The sequence below is a fragment of the Delphinapterus leucas genome, chromosome 1 (genome assembly GCF_059928025.1).
Source record: "Delphinapterus leucas isolate spDelLeu-1000000601 "Yukka" chromosome 1, BTC_Dleu_Yukka2, whole genome shotgun sequence".
Lineage (NCBI taxonomy): Eukaryota > Metazoa > Chordata > Mammalia > Artiodactyla > Monodontidae > Delphinapterus > Delphinapterus leucas.
In genome coordinates this window covers 45,184,251-45,202,129 of record NC_143129.1, presented here as the reverse complement: position 1 = coordinate 45,202,129, position 17,879 = coordinate 45,184,251, and the positions used below count along the sequence as shown (strand labels likewise).

Below are 17,879 nucleotides of genomic sequence, written 5' to 3'. Positions count from 1 at the left end.
TGGCACTGCTGGCTACTATATTTGTCCACAAACGTGTATGATGTCCCACAGACAGCTCTCTGCTCCCAAACCCTAAGCTTCATGAGAGCAGGAGCCATGTCTCTATTTGCTTCCTACTGTGTTCTAGCCCAGAGTAGGTACAAAAATGATCTGATGATAAATGAGTGGATCCCTGCATTTAGAATGATTGATCTCACCCATGTGGTATTGATTTGCTTGATTTAACTCATGTTTTTGAAGTGCCTGACTTTCCTCCTAATAGCAGCATTTCACAAATGGGGAAACGGCAGCCGTGATGTGAAAAAACTTGCTAGTCAAGTCACGTTGCTAGTAAGTACCAGAGCTGGCTTGGGTTTGGGCTACAGCCAACTCCACCTGTTCACGTCCATCCTGTGGACACACCATCTGTTGCCAGGTGCTCAAAGGAAAATGGCAGAGAAAGCAAGCTCACGGAGCTTACATGTCAATCATCAAACCGGAGAAAGCACCATCCTAGATTTCTCTTTAAAAACAAAAAATTGGTGTTGCCATTCAGTCTACTATCACCCCAGCAGATGAACAAGGAGTCAAGTGAAGTATAAGGATGGTGACAACAATGAACAATTATCAAGTGCTTACTCCATGCTGAGTGCTATTTTAAGCACTTTAAATATATCAATGTCACCTCATCCTCAAAAAAAGCCTGGGAATTGGGTATTATTACTGATACTCATTGTATAGATGAGGAAAGTCGAGCACAGAGCTGTCAAGTTGGTCACAGAATCAACAGTGATGCAACCAGCATTCAAACCCAGGCAGCCCAACACCGGAGCCTGAACCCCAAGCCACCAACCGTGACCTTCAAGACAGCAGAGCGCCCCAGGGGGGAGCACCTAACTCCTCCAGGGGAGCCAGCAAGGGCTCTGCAAGAGAGGTCATGACCTCTGCACCCAGTGCTGAGAAGGCCTATATGGGAAGAGGGAAGCAAACACGCACAAAAAGAAAGAAGAAAATTAAGGAGTGAGTCTTGTTCAGGGAACAGAAAGTAGTTAATGCGGCTGCTCACGGGGCTAAGAGTTAAGTCAGGAAAAGGCAGTTGAATACATGGCGGTGGAGGGAGGAAAATGGCTGATTAAAACTGCCTTTTGTTGGTTTGTCTGTAAACTGTGTTTCGATTCAATGGCTGGACTGAGGGGACAGGTGGAATGAGGAACAAAGTAAAGGTGAGGTTCACAATAGAAGGGAAACGGAAGATGAGGGGCCTCGGTTACGGTGCACACAGTACAAATGAGGAAAACAGGGCACGCTCGGTTAATATTTAACAGGAGGAACTGACAGAACTTAGGGACCAAAATGCGGGACGTGAAGGGTGGTGATGAAGGGCATTTCCAGACCGACCCCAAGGTTTCTGCATTGGTTAATATGGGTGGGGAGCCATCCCTAAGATGGGCGGAGAGTAAGGGATGGGACAAAGGGGAGGTTGGGAGGGGGTAAGAGTGGATAAGGAGTTCCTTTTGCGGCAAGCTGAATGGCTAATAAGATGGACGTTGATCTTTCAACTAAGCAGGCAGAAATACAATTGAACAACCAGCACCTCTACAAAGGAAGAAGACACTTGGCATTATCAGGTAGACCAGTGTGGGCCAAGAGAATGTGCGTGATGATGGAAATGTTCTATATCTGCCTTGTCCAAGATGAGAGCTACACGTGGCTACTAAGCACTTAAAATGTGGCTAGTGCAACTAAGGAACAACAAAGTTTGTAATTTTGTCGGACTTTAAACCATTTAAACTTAAATAGCCACAGGTGGCTAGTAGCTGCTGTATTAAAGAGCACAGATCTGAACAGGAGCGGCTCGCTAATAATAACAACACCAGAGCTGCTCATCAGAGGCTGCCGAGATTGGAAGGGACCTTAGAGTTTATCAGGTATAATTTTCTCATTTTACAAAGAAGAAAACTAAGGCCCCCAACAGGAGAAGTGACGTGCACAAAATCATTGCAGCGAGAGAGCAGCAAGGCAGGCTGGAGCCACGGCCTTCTGTATCTGATCCAACGCCCTTTCCATTTCACAGGCTGCTTCTGGTACTGATGCAAAAATGACTGCAATTTTATTTAAATCTGGAGTGTGGAATCGATGCGGCTCATGGGCAAAGCCAAGTAAAGATCATGTACTCCCCCTGCTGAGCGAGACATCCCAAACATCCCTGGGTAAGTAGCTACATCAGATACTTTAGATGCAGATAACAGAACCCACTCTGGTTAGTTTTAATAGGAAAGGAATCGATTAAGGAAGGATCAGCAGTTTGCACAATCTCTGAGAGAGGGTCTCAAAGCCAGGCTTGGAGGCTATGCAGTCAGGTACTGTTGTCAAATCACACCACCACTGCTCTGATGGGGACCCTACTGTGCTTGCCACTGGGCTCAGGGGAGCGGCCAGCCAGATATCTGCCTCTCCACGCTGGACGGCACTGCTGCCAGGATCACCAGAATGCATTCCACGGCCCCCTCCCTCCACATGTCATTCTCAGTAAAAGCTAAAGAGAGGGGAGGAGACTCTTACGACAAAGGAAAACAAGTTTCTGGCTTCTACCTGGTGCAGAAGCCCCACAGGTCAGAACAATCCCCAGGAATTAGGAAACGAATTTTTTAAAAAGGCACCGGGCTTCCCTGTTGGTGCAGTGGTTAAGAATCCACCTGCCAACGCAGGGGACACGGGTTCGAGTCCTGGTCTGGGAAGATCCCACATGCTGCGGAGCAACTAAGCCTGTGTGCCACAACTACTGAGCCTGTGCTCTAGAGCCCGTGAGCCACAACTACTGAGCCCGCATGCTGCAACTACTGAAGCCTGAGTGCCTAGAGCCCGTGCTCCACAACAAGAGAAGCCCCCGCTCTGCTCGCCACAGCTAGAGAAAGCCCGCGGGCAGTAATGAAGACCTAAAGCAGCCAAAACTAAAATAAATAAATTAAAAAAAAGGCAACACCACCACCACTTAACAAATGCCCTGTTGAATAAATACCCCATCTGTACTGGTTTGGACCATGGGTTTTACAGCCCATCCCACTCAGCAGCATCCTTCCCTGACCCAGAGATTTGTACACTTAAAATTATGTCTCTATATTGCAAATTTTCTCAATTAATTCACCAGGGGCTCTTTTCAATTTTTTTAAAGGATACATTTATTCACCAGAACATCTATATTGATAGAAGCTATGTATGGTGGGAAGTGAATTATGCATTTCGACTCTTGGAGCGTGAAGGGTTTCTTTTCTTTTCTTTTTTAATCTGGATTTTCTAATTAACAAACTCGATATAGCACAGCCATGAAGATGAACAATTCTGGAAAGTTCTTCCTCAGAAGTGGCAGCAGTAGGAAGGAAGCAAGAGTGGATCTGAGAAATCTTCTAAGAACTGAAAAGTATTGTAATGTGAGGCTTAATCATCGAGGCTCTTCCATCCTAAGATTCTACAAAGGGAAGGAAAAGACTACAAATCACTCCAGGTGTTGGAGTCTGGGGGAAGAGAAATGCTGTCTTGGACAGTGATTGTGATGGGGGAAGCCAGGAAGGGGTTCAGTCTGTGACAAAAACTGAGAATGTACCAACCGAGAATATGAGGGGAGGATATACCAACTCATTATGCAACAGCTCTCATGAGCGAACCAGATGGAGTTCTCCTCCAGGCAGCCCCAAGGTGGGGGACCAGTGCTGTACTTAGATCGAGGAGGCCTCCTGTCCTGAGGGTGGCCGACATCCAAGGGGAGCGGCACAAAGACAGGAGCACGGAGGGTTAAGAACTGGACCTTCAGAGACTCCACAGTGAAGGAGCGAGAGCTCACGAGGCAAGATGGTTACTTGTCCCCATGAGAAAGCTACAAACACCACCCCGGGTGGCCTTCCCAGAGCCAAGCCACGGTCTCCAAATGCCTATTGCCAGGTTCCACCATCGTTTAACTGCCTCCAGGTTCATGTCCACATGTATAATCACACCTTTTACAACACACCAAGCAAACGTAAACAGAAGGAAATTAAAGGATAGTTAGGGCTACTGTTACTCAACACAGAGTAGCTTTCACAGCAGCTGGTTGTCAAAGAAACTTCCCTGAGGAGCATGGACAGGCCTGGGTCACCAAGCTCCAGCTCACGGTAGAGCAGCATGGTAATGGCTGAGGTTCAAAGATCACAATTTCACTAAATTCCTAGCTAAGCCTGACACAGACCTGTTACACCCCTACTGAAGACCCTCCAATGGCTCTTACCGCATCTAAAAGAGACCCTGCTCTTCTTTACCGTCCGGCCGTCGTCTCGTCCTCCAGAATCATTTTGGACCCTTGGCTCCTTGCTCCACACCCTCCAGCCCCACGGGCTTCCCTGCTTCCGTTCCTCAAGGGGCTCCTTCCCATCTCAGGGCCTTGGCGCTTGCCCTTCCCTCTGCCCGAAACAGTCCAGCCTCAGATCTCCCCCGGAAGCCTCTTCCCACTCACCCTTCTCTTACCGAGGGTCACCTACCGCCTCCAAGAGGCCCTTCCTGCCCATGCTATCAAAGGGAGCTAGCTCTCCCACCTGGCTCCTCCATCACATCATGGGCATTACAGGGCTTGCCTACTTGTTTTCTCTGTCTTCACCCACACAAGGCAAGCCAAGGGAGGGCAGGGGTATTGTCTAGCCCGTCATTGCTTTTACCCCGGCTCCTGGAATAGTGCTTAGAGCACTTAATTGGTTGCATAAATAACTGGATTAAAAGAAAAAAGGATCACGGTGATGGTTGACCAGGGCTCCCTGACCTGTACAGGCCTCTGCTATGGGGGTGATGGCCAGTCCTGGTGTCTGAGTGATTCCCTGGGCCCAGCACAGGGACCAACTTTCCAGAGGCCTGAAGACAAGGGGTAACACCCCGAAACATGGACTCATTTTCCACTCTACCTTCATTGGCCGAGCAGCTGCCAAGAACAAAGGCTGCATCTCCTGATACCTGGCAAACAAATGCAGTATTGCCTCACGAATTGATTGCTTCTCTGAGGTACCTACCAGTGTACCTGGGGAGAAGCTTCGAGAACATGTTGAGGAGCGGCTGTCCTTCTATGAGACTGGAGAGATTCCACGAAAGAATCTGGATGTCATGAAGGAGGCAATGGTTCAGGCAGAGGAAGCGGCTCCTGAGGTTACTAGGAAACTGGAGAAACAGTAGAAGAAATGCTTGAAGAAGGAAAAGAAAAGGCTAGCTGTGATTGCCCTGCATCTTCAGAAAACAGCAGTAGGACCCCGGAGGAATGTGAGGAGACAGATGAAAAGACCCAAAAAGACGAAGAAGCAAAAGCCCCAGGAGGCTCCTCAGGAGAATGGAATGGAAGACCCATCTGTCTCCTCCAAACCCCCAAAAAAGAAATCTTTTTCCAAGGAGGAGCTGGTTAGTAGCGATCATGAAGAGACAGCTGGCAATGGAAGTCTTACCAAGAGGAAGAAATCTTTCCCCAAAGAGGAACCAGATAGTGACCCTGAAGAGTCAGGAAACAAGAGGGTCCCCAAGAAAAAGAGGAAATTCTCTTCCAAGGAGGAGCCTCTCAGCAGTGAACCTGAAGAGACTGCTGGCAGCAAGAGCTGCAGCTCCAAGAAAAAGAAAAAGCTCTGAAAGCTGTTCCAGGAAAATGAGAATGGACATTTCCCTAGGAGGGCACAACTTACAGAGATATTTCCCAGCCCATCCCCTATAGCCCAATAAAAATAAAAACAAATTCACGAGTCAAGAAAAAAAAGAAAGAAAAAAGGAGATGGTTACTAAGTCATGTTACATTTTTGAGAAATAAAACGTATTCATTAAACATTTTTTTAAATTAATGGCGCCAAATACGCAGGCGACCACTTCCCTATGCTCTATGTCCTTGGGTTAGTCAGACTAGAGGTACCGGTTTCAGGTCTGTCACCAGGAAAAGGAACTTTCTCCGTCCACTGCTCTACTCTTTTTTTTTTAATGGAATAAATATTACATTATTTTAAAATGGAGATATAATTGACATATAGCCTGTTAAAAACAAGACAATAGGCCCAAGATGGAGACACTTATGCTGAGCATGGAGAAGGCCGCATCTGAGATGGACCTGAGAAAAGCAGGACTTGGATATGGGGGCAGGGTGGGCACTTCATGCACAGGGAACACATGAGCCAAGAAAGGAAGCCAGGGAATGGGGGAAAGACAGAAAGCAGCATTTAGACCCATTTGGCGGTGACCCAAAGGAGAATAATGGTGAGATGAGATGGAAAGGGAGCCTGAGACCTACTGTGGTGGACCCAGGACATTGGTGTTGGGGGTGGGGGGGATTAGTCTGGTTCTGACAGAGGAAAGAGAATCACTGACTGGTTCTGAGCAGGGAGTGACAGCATCAGGTAAGTCGTCAAGGGTTCAGAAAGGGATAGTGAGCTGCCTAAAGTCACACAGTTAGGAGAGGGGCCAGGCCTCAAACCCTGTTACCCTGATTCCAGAGGCGAAGTGGGGTAGGGGGAAGGACAAAACTAACCCCTACTACGTCCCCACTGTTTCCAGGCACGGAGCTAAGTGTTTCGCATATAGTATTAAACCTCACTACAGCCCTATGAGGGAAGAAGCCCAAATTACTGACAAAGGTGCGTATCTTTCCTCCAGAAACAAAGGAAAGGGTGCTGTGAGAGATGGTGAGGAGACAGACTCAACAGGATCTGGAAGCTGACGGGGCCCGGGAGCAACGGTGGTTGCAGTCACCTTCTCTTCAGCATCCTGCCTGCATCCTATGATCTGCCTCCGTGGGGCCGCTTTGGGATCTGACTTTCTTCACGCACATGTTCCTCACTGGGAGGCTGCAGTCCCTGAAAGGAGAGGAGTGTGCAGTGGCCAGGGACCAAGGGGACTTGGTGGCTCCGACCCAGGTGCCACATCTCTCCTCCCATTGCCACTAAGAGGGGATCAGCAGTGCCTAATCAGGGGCAGAAATGCACAGTTCAGGCTCCCTCAGGCGGGGGCAGCTTTTTAATCAGCTCATTTACTTTTTATACCACTATTAAAAAATTATCTACATAGACAAACAAAAGTTGACTTCCGTGTTATAGTCACACAATAACAAATTCAAAATCCTATGTAACAAATCAGGTATTTGGCCTCTGGGTTATCACCTCTGTGTGTGCTGAAAAACAGATATATATTGGTTTTATCTTCCCTCCTTTTATATTTGTCTATAAAAATATACAGAGGGCTTCCCTGGTGGCGCAGTGGTTGAGAGTCCGCCTGCCGATGCAGGGGACATGGGTTCGTGCCCTGGTCCGGGAAGATCCCACATGCTGCGGAGGGGCTGGGCCCGTGAGCCGTGGCCGCTGAGCCTGCGCGTCCGGAGCCTGTGCTCCGCAACGGGAGAGGCCACAACAGTGAGAGGCCCGCGTACCGCAAAAAAAAAGAAAAAAAATATATATATACATAATGGTTTCAAGTATGTATTTAAGTTGTTTCTAAGCTACTAGACTGAATACAGATGCTAATTATCTTCCTGATTCTTACTCCCAGGACCAAATGCCCACATTCTTCCTCAACGTCTCCGCTTCCAGAGCAGCTCAGAGCCTAAACAGGTCTCAACTGTCCTGAGGAGACACAGGAAAGAGAGAGGCTTATCCCCAGCACTCTTCCTTCTCCTTCTCAGGAGGACGCCTTTAACCCGAAATGAATCTCGCTTTTGACTACTAGACTTCTTTTTTTTTTTTTTTTTTTTTGTGGTACGCAGTCCTCTCACTGTTTTGGCCTCTCCTGCTGTTGCGGAGCACAGGTTTTGGACGCGCAGGCTCAGCGGCCATGGCTCACGGGCCCAGCCGCTCCGCGGCATGTGGGATCCTCCCGGACCGGGGCACGAACCCGTGTCCCCTGCATTGGCAGGCGGACTCTCAACCACTGCACCACCAGGGAAGCCCTTGACTACTAGACTTCTTAAAGATGCAAGGCGGACTCTTTTGAACATTTTGGACATCATACAATCCAAGACATATTTCAAATGACTTCTTTATCAGCACCGTTAACTATAGCAAATGTGGTGGTGAACTTCAGGGTGCTCAGAATAGAGGTGGAGAAAAACTACCCTGTGATTCATGAAGCTTCTGTTCTGCTGTGGGGCTGGTTTTATGAATGGGTCAGGTAGGTACAGGTTGTCACTAAGGAAAAGCTAAAAACCGTTTTGCTTATTTCAGAATTCAGTGAACCATTAATTCACACATCACTGAAATGTGCTGCCCTCTGACAATTCAAAGACCCTCCAGACCATTGTGGGATCCCAGGATCAACCTCCAGAAGAAGAACAAAAGACACTTCAGAAGTGAGCAGCTGGCCCATTCTACCTTCTCTCTCACCAGAACAAAATCACGCTTCAAAAGGGCACAGCTGTGCTGTTTCATGGACACGTTAGCATTGTACAGGATTGAATCTGCACTATACTGAACATTCTCTAAGCAGAATCTGTTTGCTTATGCAAAGGGATTTATCTTCTGATGAGTGTATTAACTCCAGAGAGCTTCTCAAACACCTTTAGGGCCATGCCTGAGGCTCACTGCCTTTTTCTGTTTGCCTAAGAAGTACCCATGGCATCACCGCCACACTGCACTTCTGGTCCTGACAGGATATCAAAACAGTCTCCTAAGGGCAAAAGTAATGGCTCTGATGCACTCACACATGGACTTTAGAATAAAAAGGGAAAGTGATGACCTTTATTGAATAAATTGCTTTTTTTTTTTTTGGCAGTGCCATGAGGCTTGTGGGACCTTAGTTCCCCAACCACAGATTGAAACCAGGCCCACGGCAGTGAAAGCACCGAGACTTAACCACTGGACCACCAAGGAATTCCTGCTCTTTTTTTTTAAGTTAGATTCTTATTTGAAATATGTATTTGAAATGGCTTAAATAGCTAAATATAAACAATACAGAAAATAAGACGAAAACACAGGTGAATACTTTCCTGTTTTTTACACGCATAAGCGTAGGAGCAATTGTTTAAAAAAAAAACTGACAAATTTTATCTTTCAGACAATATGTAAGAGGGATGTCTCCAGGTTTTCTTTTAAAAGTCACGAGAGCATCCTGTATTACTTAAACCGATTCCCCAACCTGAGGAACTTAGAAGAGGGCAGGGAGGTAGGTACAAAGCAATTAGAGTATACCTTTCATAAAAGGGGTAGGGCTGGCTACAATTCTGGGTAACATGAAATATGCCTCGGTCAGCAAGAATCAAACCGAACATCACTAGTCAATTCTACTTTCTTGCCAAAACTTAACTAAGCTAAATTTAAACAAGCCATCCTGTTATCTAAAATCAAAGAGCTGGTTTCTTCTGTAATCTCTTTTCCTAGATTGGTCACTTTTTTCCTTTTTCTTTTGTAGCATCACATTAAGAATTCCAGCCAATATTCTTTTGAGGCTATTTCTTAAGTGAGTTGTGATTACTGTTTCCTGAAAGTCTTCCCTTTGGTTTCTACAAGATGCAGAAGGACCGAGCACACTGAGTTTTCCCACAGTCATCATAAAACGCCAATATCAAAAGTGCTCACATTTCATTAAACGTGACAGCGCCTTCCTGCCCCATAGCTCAGTGAAGCACTCCAACAACTTAAAAGGAAACATGTCCCTCCCTGCAGTTGCCCAGACTGAGATCACAGAGCTGCAGCTTCTTTCCTTCCAAACGCTAAGCATTCAATACAGTGTGCCAACCCAGAGTACATGCTAAGAGTTTACTGGAGCCAATAAATGCAGTTAACGAAAAAGAAAAACAAAAAAAAACCGATGCCAATTTCTCCAACATCTCCTCTTTTACAAAGGGAAATATATTTTCTTCTCCCGGCCATCACAGAACAAGAAGGGTCCCACAAGTACGACCCCACATTCTTCCAACCTCTAAGGTGCTCTCCAGCGGTATACTTCCAGGAAAGCACCGTTGCCCACTGGAGTCACTAAGTCACCATTCACTGCTTTGCTTCTTCGTTCCCCCGGCAATCGTGTGCTGTTTCTCTCCACCCGACTGAAAATGCTTTCTCTAAGTCTAAAGGGCACTTAAGACCTTCTGGTGGCTAAATACAAGAGCTCCTCCAATTAAAAAGAAAAAAAAAAAATCCCCACTCAAACCACCTTCTTCACCAGCTGCCATGCCTTTCTTTCCTCCCTATCACGGCTTAACTTCTTAAAGGAGTTGTGGCTGCCATTCCCTCACCTCCCACTTTCATTGTGCCCACACCCTTCTTCAACCCCGCTGGCTTCTGGGGTCGACATGCAGATGAAACAGTTCTCACTAAGGTGCCCAAAGATCAACAGGGCTCAGTCCCCACCAGGCATGGCCTCCAAAACTGGGAGCAGAAACGACCCATTTTCTAAAGACAGCTGCAAACAAAAGGGTTTGCACCCCATCCTGGGATTACTAAGAGATGGACAACTGACTGCTTCCCCAACCGCCTCTCTACCCCACACCCGGCCCCACCCTATCCCCAAGCTGGTAAGAGGACCAAGGAAGAGACTCCTTCGAGCCCCTAGGTTCCTGGCTTAATGGGGAGTGCTGCTGTATGTTGGGGGAGGGGATGAAGAGACTTCATCCAGAGACTGGGCCTGCCTGCAAGAAGGGGAGACTTTTACTCCCACAGTGGATAACAGTGGGCACGTTGACTTGTCCCGCCCCTACCAGAGTAAAAGAAAGGAAAACTGCAGGAAGATAGCAGGGCAGAAACAAGCCCCAGATCTGCTTGGTCCACAGAACAACCGATTAAGGTGACTAGTTGAGCATCTTACTAGCACGCACCCATAAGGGCCTCCTGCCAGGGCCAGGGCGTCCCAGCGTCTGTTCCAGTTACATTAGAGGCACTTAACCCTTCCCTCTGCCTCCTCTGCACCCAACATAGGAAACACAGTTAGAGCCCAGAAGAAGGACAGGGAGGAGGGGTCCCAGAGGCAGACCACCCTCTTCCTCACTTAAAGTTGCTCAAACCACAAGGCTGGCAAGAGATGAGCTCAGGGAAAGCTTTCAATCAAATGTCTATTTTCCTCACCGTGGTATTCCCAGATGTAACCAAGGAAGTGGCACATGGTAGGCTTAATAACTATTTGTTGAACAAATGAACAGCTTCTTCTTAATCCTCACCCTCTGTGTCCTTTCTGCCTCATGTCATTCATTTACTCATTCAGTCACTTCCACACAAATGTTTGCTTTTTTCTTTGTTTGGTTGGGTTTTTTTGTGTTTTTTAACATCTTTATTGGAGTATAATTGCTTTTCAATGGTGTGTTAGTTTCTGCTTTATAACAAAGTGAGTCAGCTATACATATACATATATCCCCATATCTCCTCCTTCTTGCGTCTCCCTCCCACACTCCCTATCCCACCCCTCCAGGTGGTCACAAAGCACCGAGCTGATCTCCCTGTGCTATGTGGCTGCTTCCCACTAGCTATCTATTTTACATTTGGTAGTGTATATATGTCCATGCCACTCTCTCACTTTCTGCTAGCTTACCCTTCCCCCTCCCCGTGTCCTCAAGTCTATTTTCTAGTAGGTCTGTGTCTTTATTTCCATCCTGCTCCTAGGTTCTTCATGACCTTTTTTTTTTTAGATTCCATATATATGTGTTAGTATACAGTATTTGTTTTTCTCTTTCTGGCTTACTCCACTCTGTATGACAGACTCTAGGTCCATCCACCTCACTACAAATAACTCAATTTCATTCCTTTTTATGGCTGAGTAATATTCCATTCTATATATGTGCCACATCTTCTTTATCCATTCATCTGTGGATGGACACTTAGGTTGCTTCCACGTCCTGGCTATTGTAAACAGAGCTGCAGTGAACATGTGGTACATGACTCTTTTTGAATTATGGTTTTCTCAGGGTATATGCCCAGTAGTGGGACTGCTGAGTCGTATGGTAATTCTATTTTTTGCTTTTTAAGGAACCTCCATATTGTTTTCCATAGTGGCTGTATCAATTTACATTCCCATACACAAATGTTTGCTGAAGGTTGATTCCATACAGTTTAATTATGGAAAGGTGATTGAGGCGTGTTCCCTGCCCTCAAGAAAGTTACTAGAGAAAGTAAGAAAAGTACAAACTTGCAGCTACCACAGTAATTATGTGAACAGTAGCACAGGAGTAATACAAAGTACCAAAGACATTAACTCAAAAAATCCAAACTCCCTGAAGTACACCCAGACAGTTTTTCTTATCGGTTTAGATATAGAATTCTCATGCCTGCCTTTCCCATGACCACTGGCCCTTTAACCCTCCTAACTAAAATACATTTACCCTTGATGTGTCAAGGGTAACTGTTTACACACCGCCTTGTGTGTGTGATATCCTGGAGAAAGCCAGGATAATCCAGATTCCTTGGGTCTGGGGTAGGCCAAGGAGATTTCCAAGCACAGCCTTGCATAAAGACCTAGAGAAAGGACAAGGTATGTATGGCCTTGCTCGGAACACCACCATATGCAATCTGTCACAGAGGAAACGCTGCTGGTTTGGGATCAAGGTGATGCCAAAGAGGTACATGTCCCCTCAGACAGCATCTTAACCACAGGGAGATGGCCATGCATTGTGGAGAACTGAACTACTAAAACATCTACCCAGAAATCACATGTGATTTACAATACTGTTTATTAGTGGACTCAGAATTAATTAGCGTTTAGAGCTACATATTTGCAGAAAGGAAATCACTCTACATGATTTCTGGTTTCCTTGTGATCTTAGCTTATAGTCCCTCAGCAACCATTATTGCTCCCCACATATATTTTTGATAGGTATTTTTAATGACCATTTTCCACCATTATTAGAATAATGAATACATGCTCAGTATAATAAAAAATCTAAAAAGTACAATAAAGTTTATAACAGGAAAAATATCGTGCATATTATTACCAACACTGTTAATCTTCTGGTTTATTTCCATTTAACCTCTGTTTGATTTAATAGCTATTTGGAATTAATATGCCCCATAAGCCAACGCTGGGAAAAATCACCAATATACTAGGATATAAACTGCCATCTGTGATCTCTTTCAGTGATGAACAAGACTGTATCTTCATGACTGTGAAACAAGTAGCAGATTCAGTTTAAAAAGCTTAAATTCAACGGAGGGAAAATTGGTCAAGAGGGTTGTTTAATGTATGAATGCAAGCTGGCTCTCTTCACTTTTCTTTTTTTTATAAATTTATTTATTTACTTTATTATTTATTTTTGGCAGCGTTGGGTCTTCATTGCTGCGCATGGGCTTTTTCTAGTTGCAGCAAGCAGGGGCTACCCACGGCATATGGGATCTTCCTGGACCAGGGATCGAACCCACGTCCCCTGCATTGGCAGGCGGATTCTTAACCACTGAGCCACCAGGAAAGTCCCCTCTTCACTATTCTATTTGTCTTTCCAGTAGCCCAATAGTTGGGTAACTATCATTTCAGATACAAACCCCTTTAAAAATAAATTCCTTTGATTGTTTAAAAAGGATATTCTTGTGTGATTCTGGGAGGCACAAAAAACAGAGCTAGTGGTGTTTTCTTGTCAAATATATGGTTGCCATTATTTATCAAGATATCTCACAAGGATTTTATTTTCATCTCAGTATTCCATAATAGACACGCTATTCCAATGATGCCTAAAATAAAAACGATTGGCTTACCTAACTAAGAAATCATGCAGTCCAACGTCAAAATACCTGTTGAAGGGAGACAAAGACAAGCATATCAATAGAAGATATTCACAGCAGTGGTGGACTTGACCAAAAATATATCGTTCACATTTGGAACATGGTGAATATATGGATTACTCCATGACAGTGGTTCTCGAAGCATGACCCCTGGAGCAACCACAGCAGCATTCCTTGGTCAAATTCTCAGTCCCCACCCTCACACACTGATTCAGAAATCCTGGGGATGAGGCCCAGTAATTAGATTTAACAAGCCCACCAGATGATTCTGATGCAGAACCACTGCTTCATGAGAGCAAAAGTATCTCAGCAAGCCTAAACTCTCTCTCTCTCGAAACAGAAGCCAGAAAAGTGAACTTCACCACTTTTCCAAAAGGGGAGTCATTTTATAGCACTAGTTGTCTCTGATGTTCATTTACTCAAAAATAAATGAAATTATGATTTAAAAGCATGAATCCACACTGGCCAGAGGGAAGAAGAGGGGTGGGGGAAGGTCAACTCTGTTCTTCCATCTCCTCCCAGCCATAGTCCCTGGAGCTTTTCGCAGGAGAGAACGACCCCCCCATATCCGGGTCCGCTCTAGCAGGGAAGGGAGAAGGCAGTTCCACGCACTCGCTGGTGAGCCTGCATTGTTCTTGGGCGTCACACCAGCATCCAGAAAGCCCTGGGCGGTAGTGGACCCCTTCAGTCACAGCCTCCCTCTGACACCTCCAGACTAGCTCAGTCCATATGAGTGGGACTGCCCTGGTTGCCCTAATGAGCACGCTTGTTCCCCCTAAACCTCTGCCCGCTTAGCCGGTGTCCTTCTCTCACCTTTGGGTCTGGCCCGAGTCATGATGGTGCTGCCCACCAGGTATAATCACTACTCCTAACACCTGGATGGTGGTGGTTATGTGCCACCCACAGGACTGGCCTCCCCAGTTAGCAAGCAGCCTGGGGCAAGCCCGAGGGACTTCTGTCCCTACAGACAGTGAGCAGTGGACTCAGAAATTCCCCTTAGAGCGGGGTCCAACTGCCCAGGCAGGCCCTGACTGTCCCTAGCATCCGGGTCCACCCTAGCCCTTTCCCTGGAACATCTCAGCCTACTTGGCACCCCACCGTCCCTGACATATAGCAGGTGATTATAGATATTAAGATTCCTTGTGGGATACCTTTAAATGACAAGGTTCTTTCATGCGCTCAAGCATCTGTTTATAGATTATAGACACAGGGTAGGTGAGAATAAAGAAACAAAGCCAAAATACGAGGTACCTCATTAATTATATCACTTACCTGAAATAGTTATATAATTCAGGGAAACTCAAAGTCAAGGTATTGTGTGTAAATTCCATCTACTCATAAGCCTCTGAGCAGAGCTCTAGAGGGAGATATACCTGCAGGGTATAGCTGATTTGTTTCAGCTGATTTTACATTGACCTGGATAAGGTCAATTCCTATACTCATATTTAACACAGATTTAAAAAAAGAAACAGAAACAGAAATGATCCCTCCTCTCAACCAAAACCAAGGCTACATTGCTCAGCTACATAAGTAAAACCTTCATATGACAGACAGCAATTGTACGTTTGCCAGAACAGCAATATGGGCGGTAGAAGTATGTATGGATTAAAACAAAGATTTCAGTCTTTTCAATTACACCAGCAACAGACTCTGTTACAGGAATCAGAGGATGAAACAGACATGAAAGGAATCACAGAGACCCTCAGTGTAGAGGTGCGGTAGGGGAAGAAGACCCTGAAGCAATAATGAAAAACCTAATAATATTCATAGAAATTGTTATTCATTTAGCACCTAGAAGGTGGCAATTACTCTGTTCAGTACTCACACACGTACCTGGTTGCCAACGAGGTAGGTACTGGCACCCCCATTTACTGGTGAAGGAACTAGAGTGCAGAGGCTAAGTAACTGGCACAGAGCTCACAGCTAGGAGAGGACAGAGCTGGGAGTCAAACTGAGCCCTGACAGCCACGAATTATGTGCTCCTCCCACTAAAAGTACAGGCTCTCACTGCCCCTCATTATTACTAATTGAAAATGGCTGTTGATTTTAAATCAGCGCTCCCTTTCCACCTCCACCTGACCTCTGCTTCCCCCAAAGTGGCTGCCCTGTTCCGGGCAAGCCCACCGTCTCTGCAGGCACCACCTACCTCCTCGGGTCTTAGAGTCAGCCAGGCTCTGGAAAGTTGTGTCGATTCTCTGGGCTCCAGCTTCCCCACTGGGAAAAAGGGAGACCCCTTACTCGTAGGGAGGTTATGAGAATTAAGTGAGAAAATAGAGATATGGGGCTTAGCACAGGGCTTGGTCCACCACGTGTACTCAATAAATAGTAGTCTCCTTTCCTCCAGTTTTTAAGAGTTGTTTTAATGGCAGCCCCATTCCTAATAACTCAGCAGGAGAAGCAAGCCACATTAAAAAGAAGGACGTATGGGGCTTCCCTGGTGGCACAGTGGTTGAGAGTCTGCCTGCCGATGCAGGGGACACGGGTTTGTGCCCCGGTCCGGGAAGATCCCACATGCCGCGGAGCGGCTGGGCCCGTGAGCCATGGCCGCTGGGCCTGCGCGTCGGGAGCCTGTGCTCTGCGACGGGAGAGGCCACAACAGTGAGAGGCCCACATACCGCAAAAATAAATAAATAAATAAAAAGAAGGACATAAGTTGTCTTACAATGCAGCCCAGAAAGGGAGGCCATTTAATCCAGGGCACGGGCAGGGCCTGAGCCCTGGAGAAGGCGGCAGCAGGGCTGGAACTCTGAGGGGCGAGCACGAAGCTCAGGGCATAGGCAGGCGAGCCGGAGGATCAGCGTCCCACAAAGAGCCTTGAAGCTGAGTGCAGGGGTGAGGGCTGGGGTTACGGGGAGCCTCACCCTGCCTGCCCCGCTCCTGACCAGCATCTCATACTGGCACACCAATACACACCTGTGCACACCCAGCTTCACCTGTAGCTATGGCGGCCCTAAAAGTCAGGGTCTAAATGTACAGAAGTGAGGGACTGTGACACAGGTTGTGTTTCAGACTGTTTCCTCTCATACACGTGTGACTGGTGGCGGATGGAATTTGAGGCTGGGACAAGCGGAGGACTTTCAGCATCCTTGTGACAGGCAAGCTGTCAAGAGAACAGTATAAAGAAGGGGTCCCCGACCTTTTTGGCACCAAGGACCAGTTTCGTGGGAGACAATTTTCCCACGGACCGGGGGGCAGGTGGGGGGGCAGAACGGTTCAGGCGGTAATGCGAGCGATGGGGAGCGATGGGGAGTGGCTGGCGAAGCTTCGCTCGCTCCCCAGCCGCTCACCTCCTGCTGTGCAGCCAGGCTCCTAACAGGCCGTGGGCTGCTACTGGCCCGAGGCCCAGGGATTGGGGACCCCTGCTATAAAGGGTTAATAATTACCTGGAAACAAGTAGAATGGAGATGGTCGAGGTGAGGGTGGGATGGGGATTTGCATCAGAAAACGTGACAGGAAAAATGTAAGAGGACAAAAACAGAACTATTTCATAGGTAAACATATCTTACTCCTTTACGGCATTAATTCATCTGGTATTCATTCATTCGATAGATATTCCATCTGGGTCTTCTATGGGCCAGGCATTGGTCTAGCCCTGAGGATGCAGTGGAGGGTAACATAACAAGGCACCTACTTCTCATGGCACTCACATTCTAGGTGGAAGAGGTAAACAACAAATAAGCACTTATATACAGAAGATAACATCAGAGGGCAGAGGATGCACACACAGTGACAGCACAGAGGGACAAGCCATACAGGCACTCCGGGAAGGCCTCTCTGAGGTGGTGACATTTGGGTTGAGATCTGTATGGTCAGAAAGAGCCAGCTATGCAAAGATCAGAGGATCTAGTGTTCCAGGCAGCAGGACATCCAGAGAAAGGGTCCAGGTTGGGAAGGAATGGGGCAGGTGAGAGATGGAGAAAGAAGGCCAGCGTGACTGGAGAATGGTGAGCGAGGGGAGACGGGGACAGCAGAGGTTGGGAGAGGGGGGCAGGGACCAGATCTTAAAGGACTGTGCATGCATGATAAGGAGTTTGGGTTTTAATTTAACATTGATAGGAACAGAGGAGCAGTATTTTTTCCTTTATTTAAATTTCATTCTTCCAGCGGTAGAGCTGTGGTATGCTTTGGTTTGCATATTAAAGAGAACACTCTGGGTGTCCTGAAGAGAATGGATGGTAAGAGAAGCAGGAGGGCAGGGAGACCACTTAAACAGCCATTGCAGTCCAGGTGAGCGAT

The 17,879-nt window shown here is 46.7% G+C and overlaps 1 protein-coding gene and 1 non-coding gene across 2 annotated transcripts in view; one reads left to right on the top strand and one right to left on the bottom strand.

The window, feature by feature from the left end:
- HHAT (hedgehog acyltransferase) overlaps nt 1-17,879 on the bottom strand; it is a 345,905-nt gene that overhangs the window by 138,189 nt on the left and 189,837 nt on the right. The window contains exon 8 of the mRNA XM_022593463.3: nt 13,617-13,652. Coding sequence (XP_022449171.2) covers nt 13,617-13,652 — 36 coding nt within the window. The remainder of the gene's footprint in view (nt 1-13,616; nt 13,653-17,879) is intronic.
- LOC115803124 (small nucleolar RNA SNORD86) lies at nt 4,730-4,815 on the top strand. The gene has a single exon (XR_004023783.1). It is a non-coding gene; the product is annotated as a small nucleolar RNA SNORD86 (small nucleolar RNA).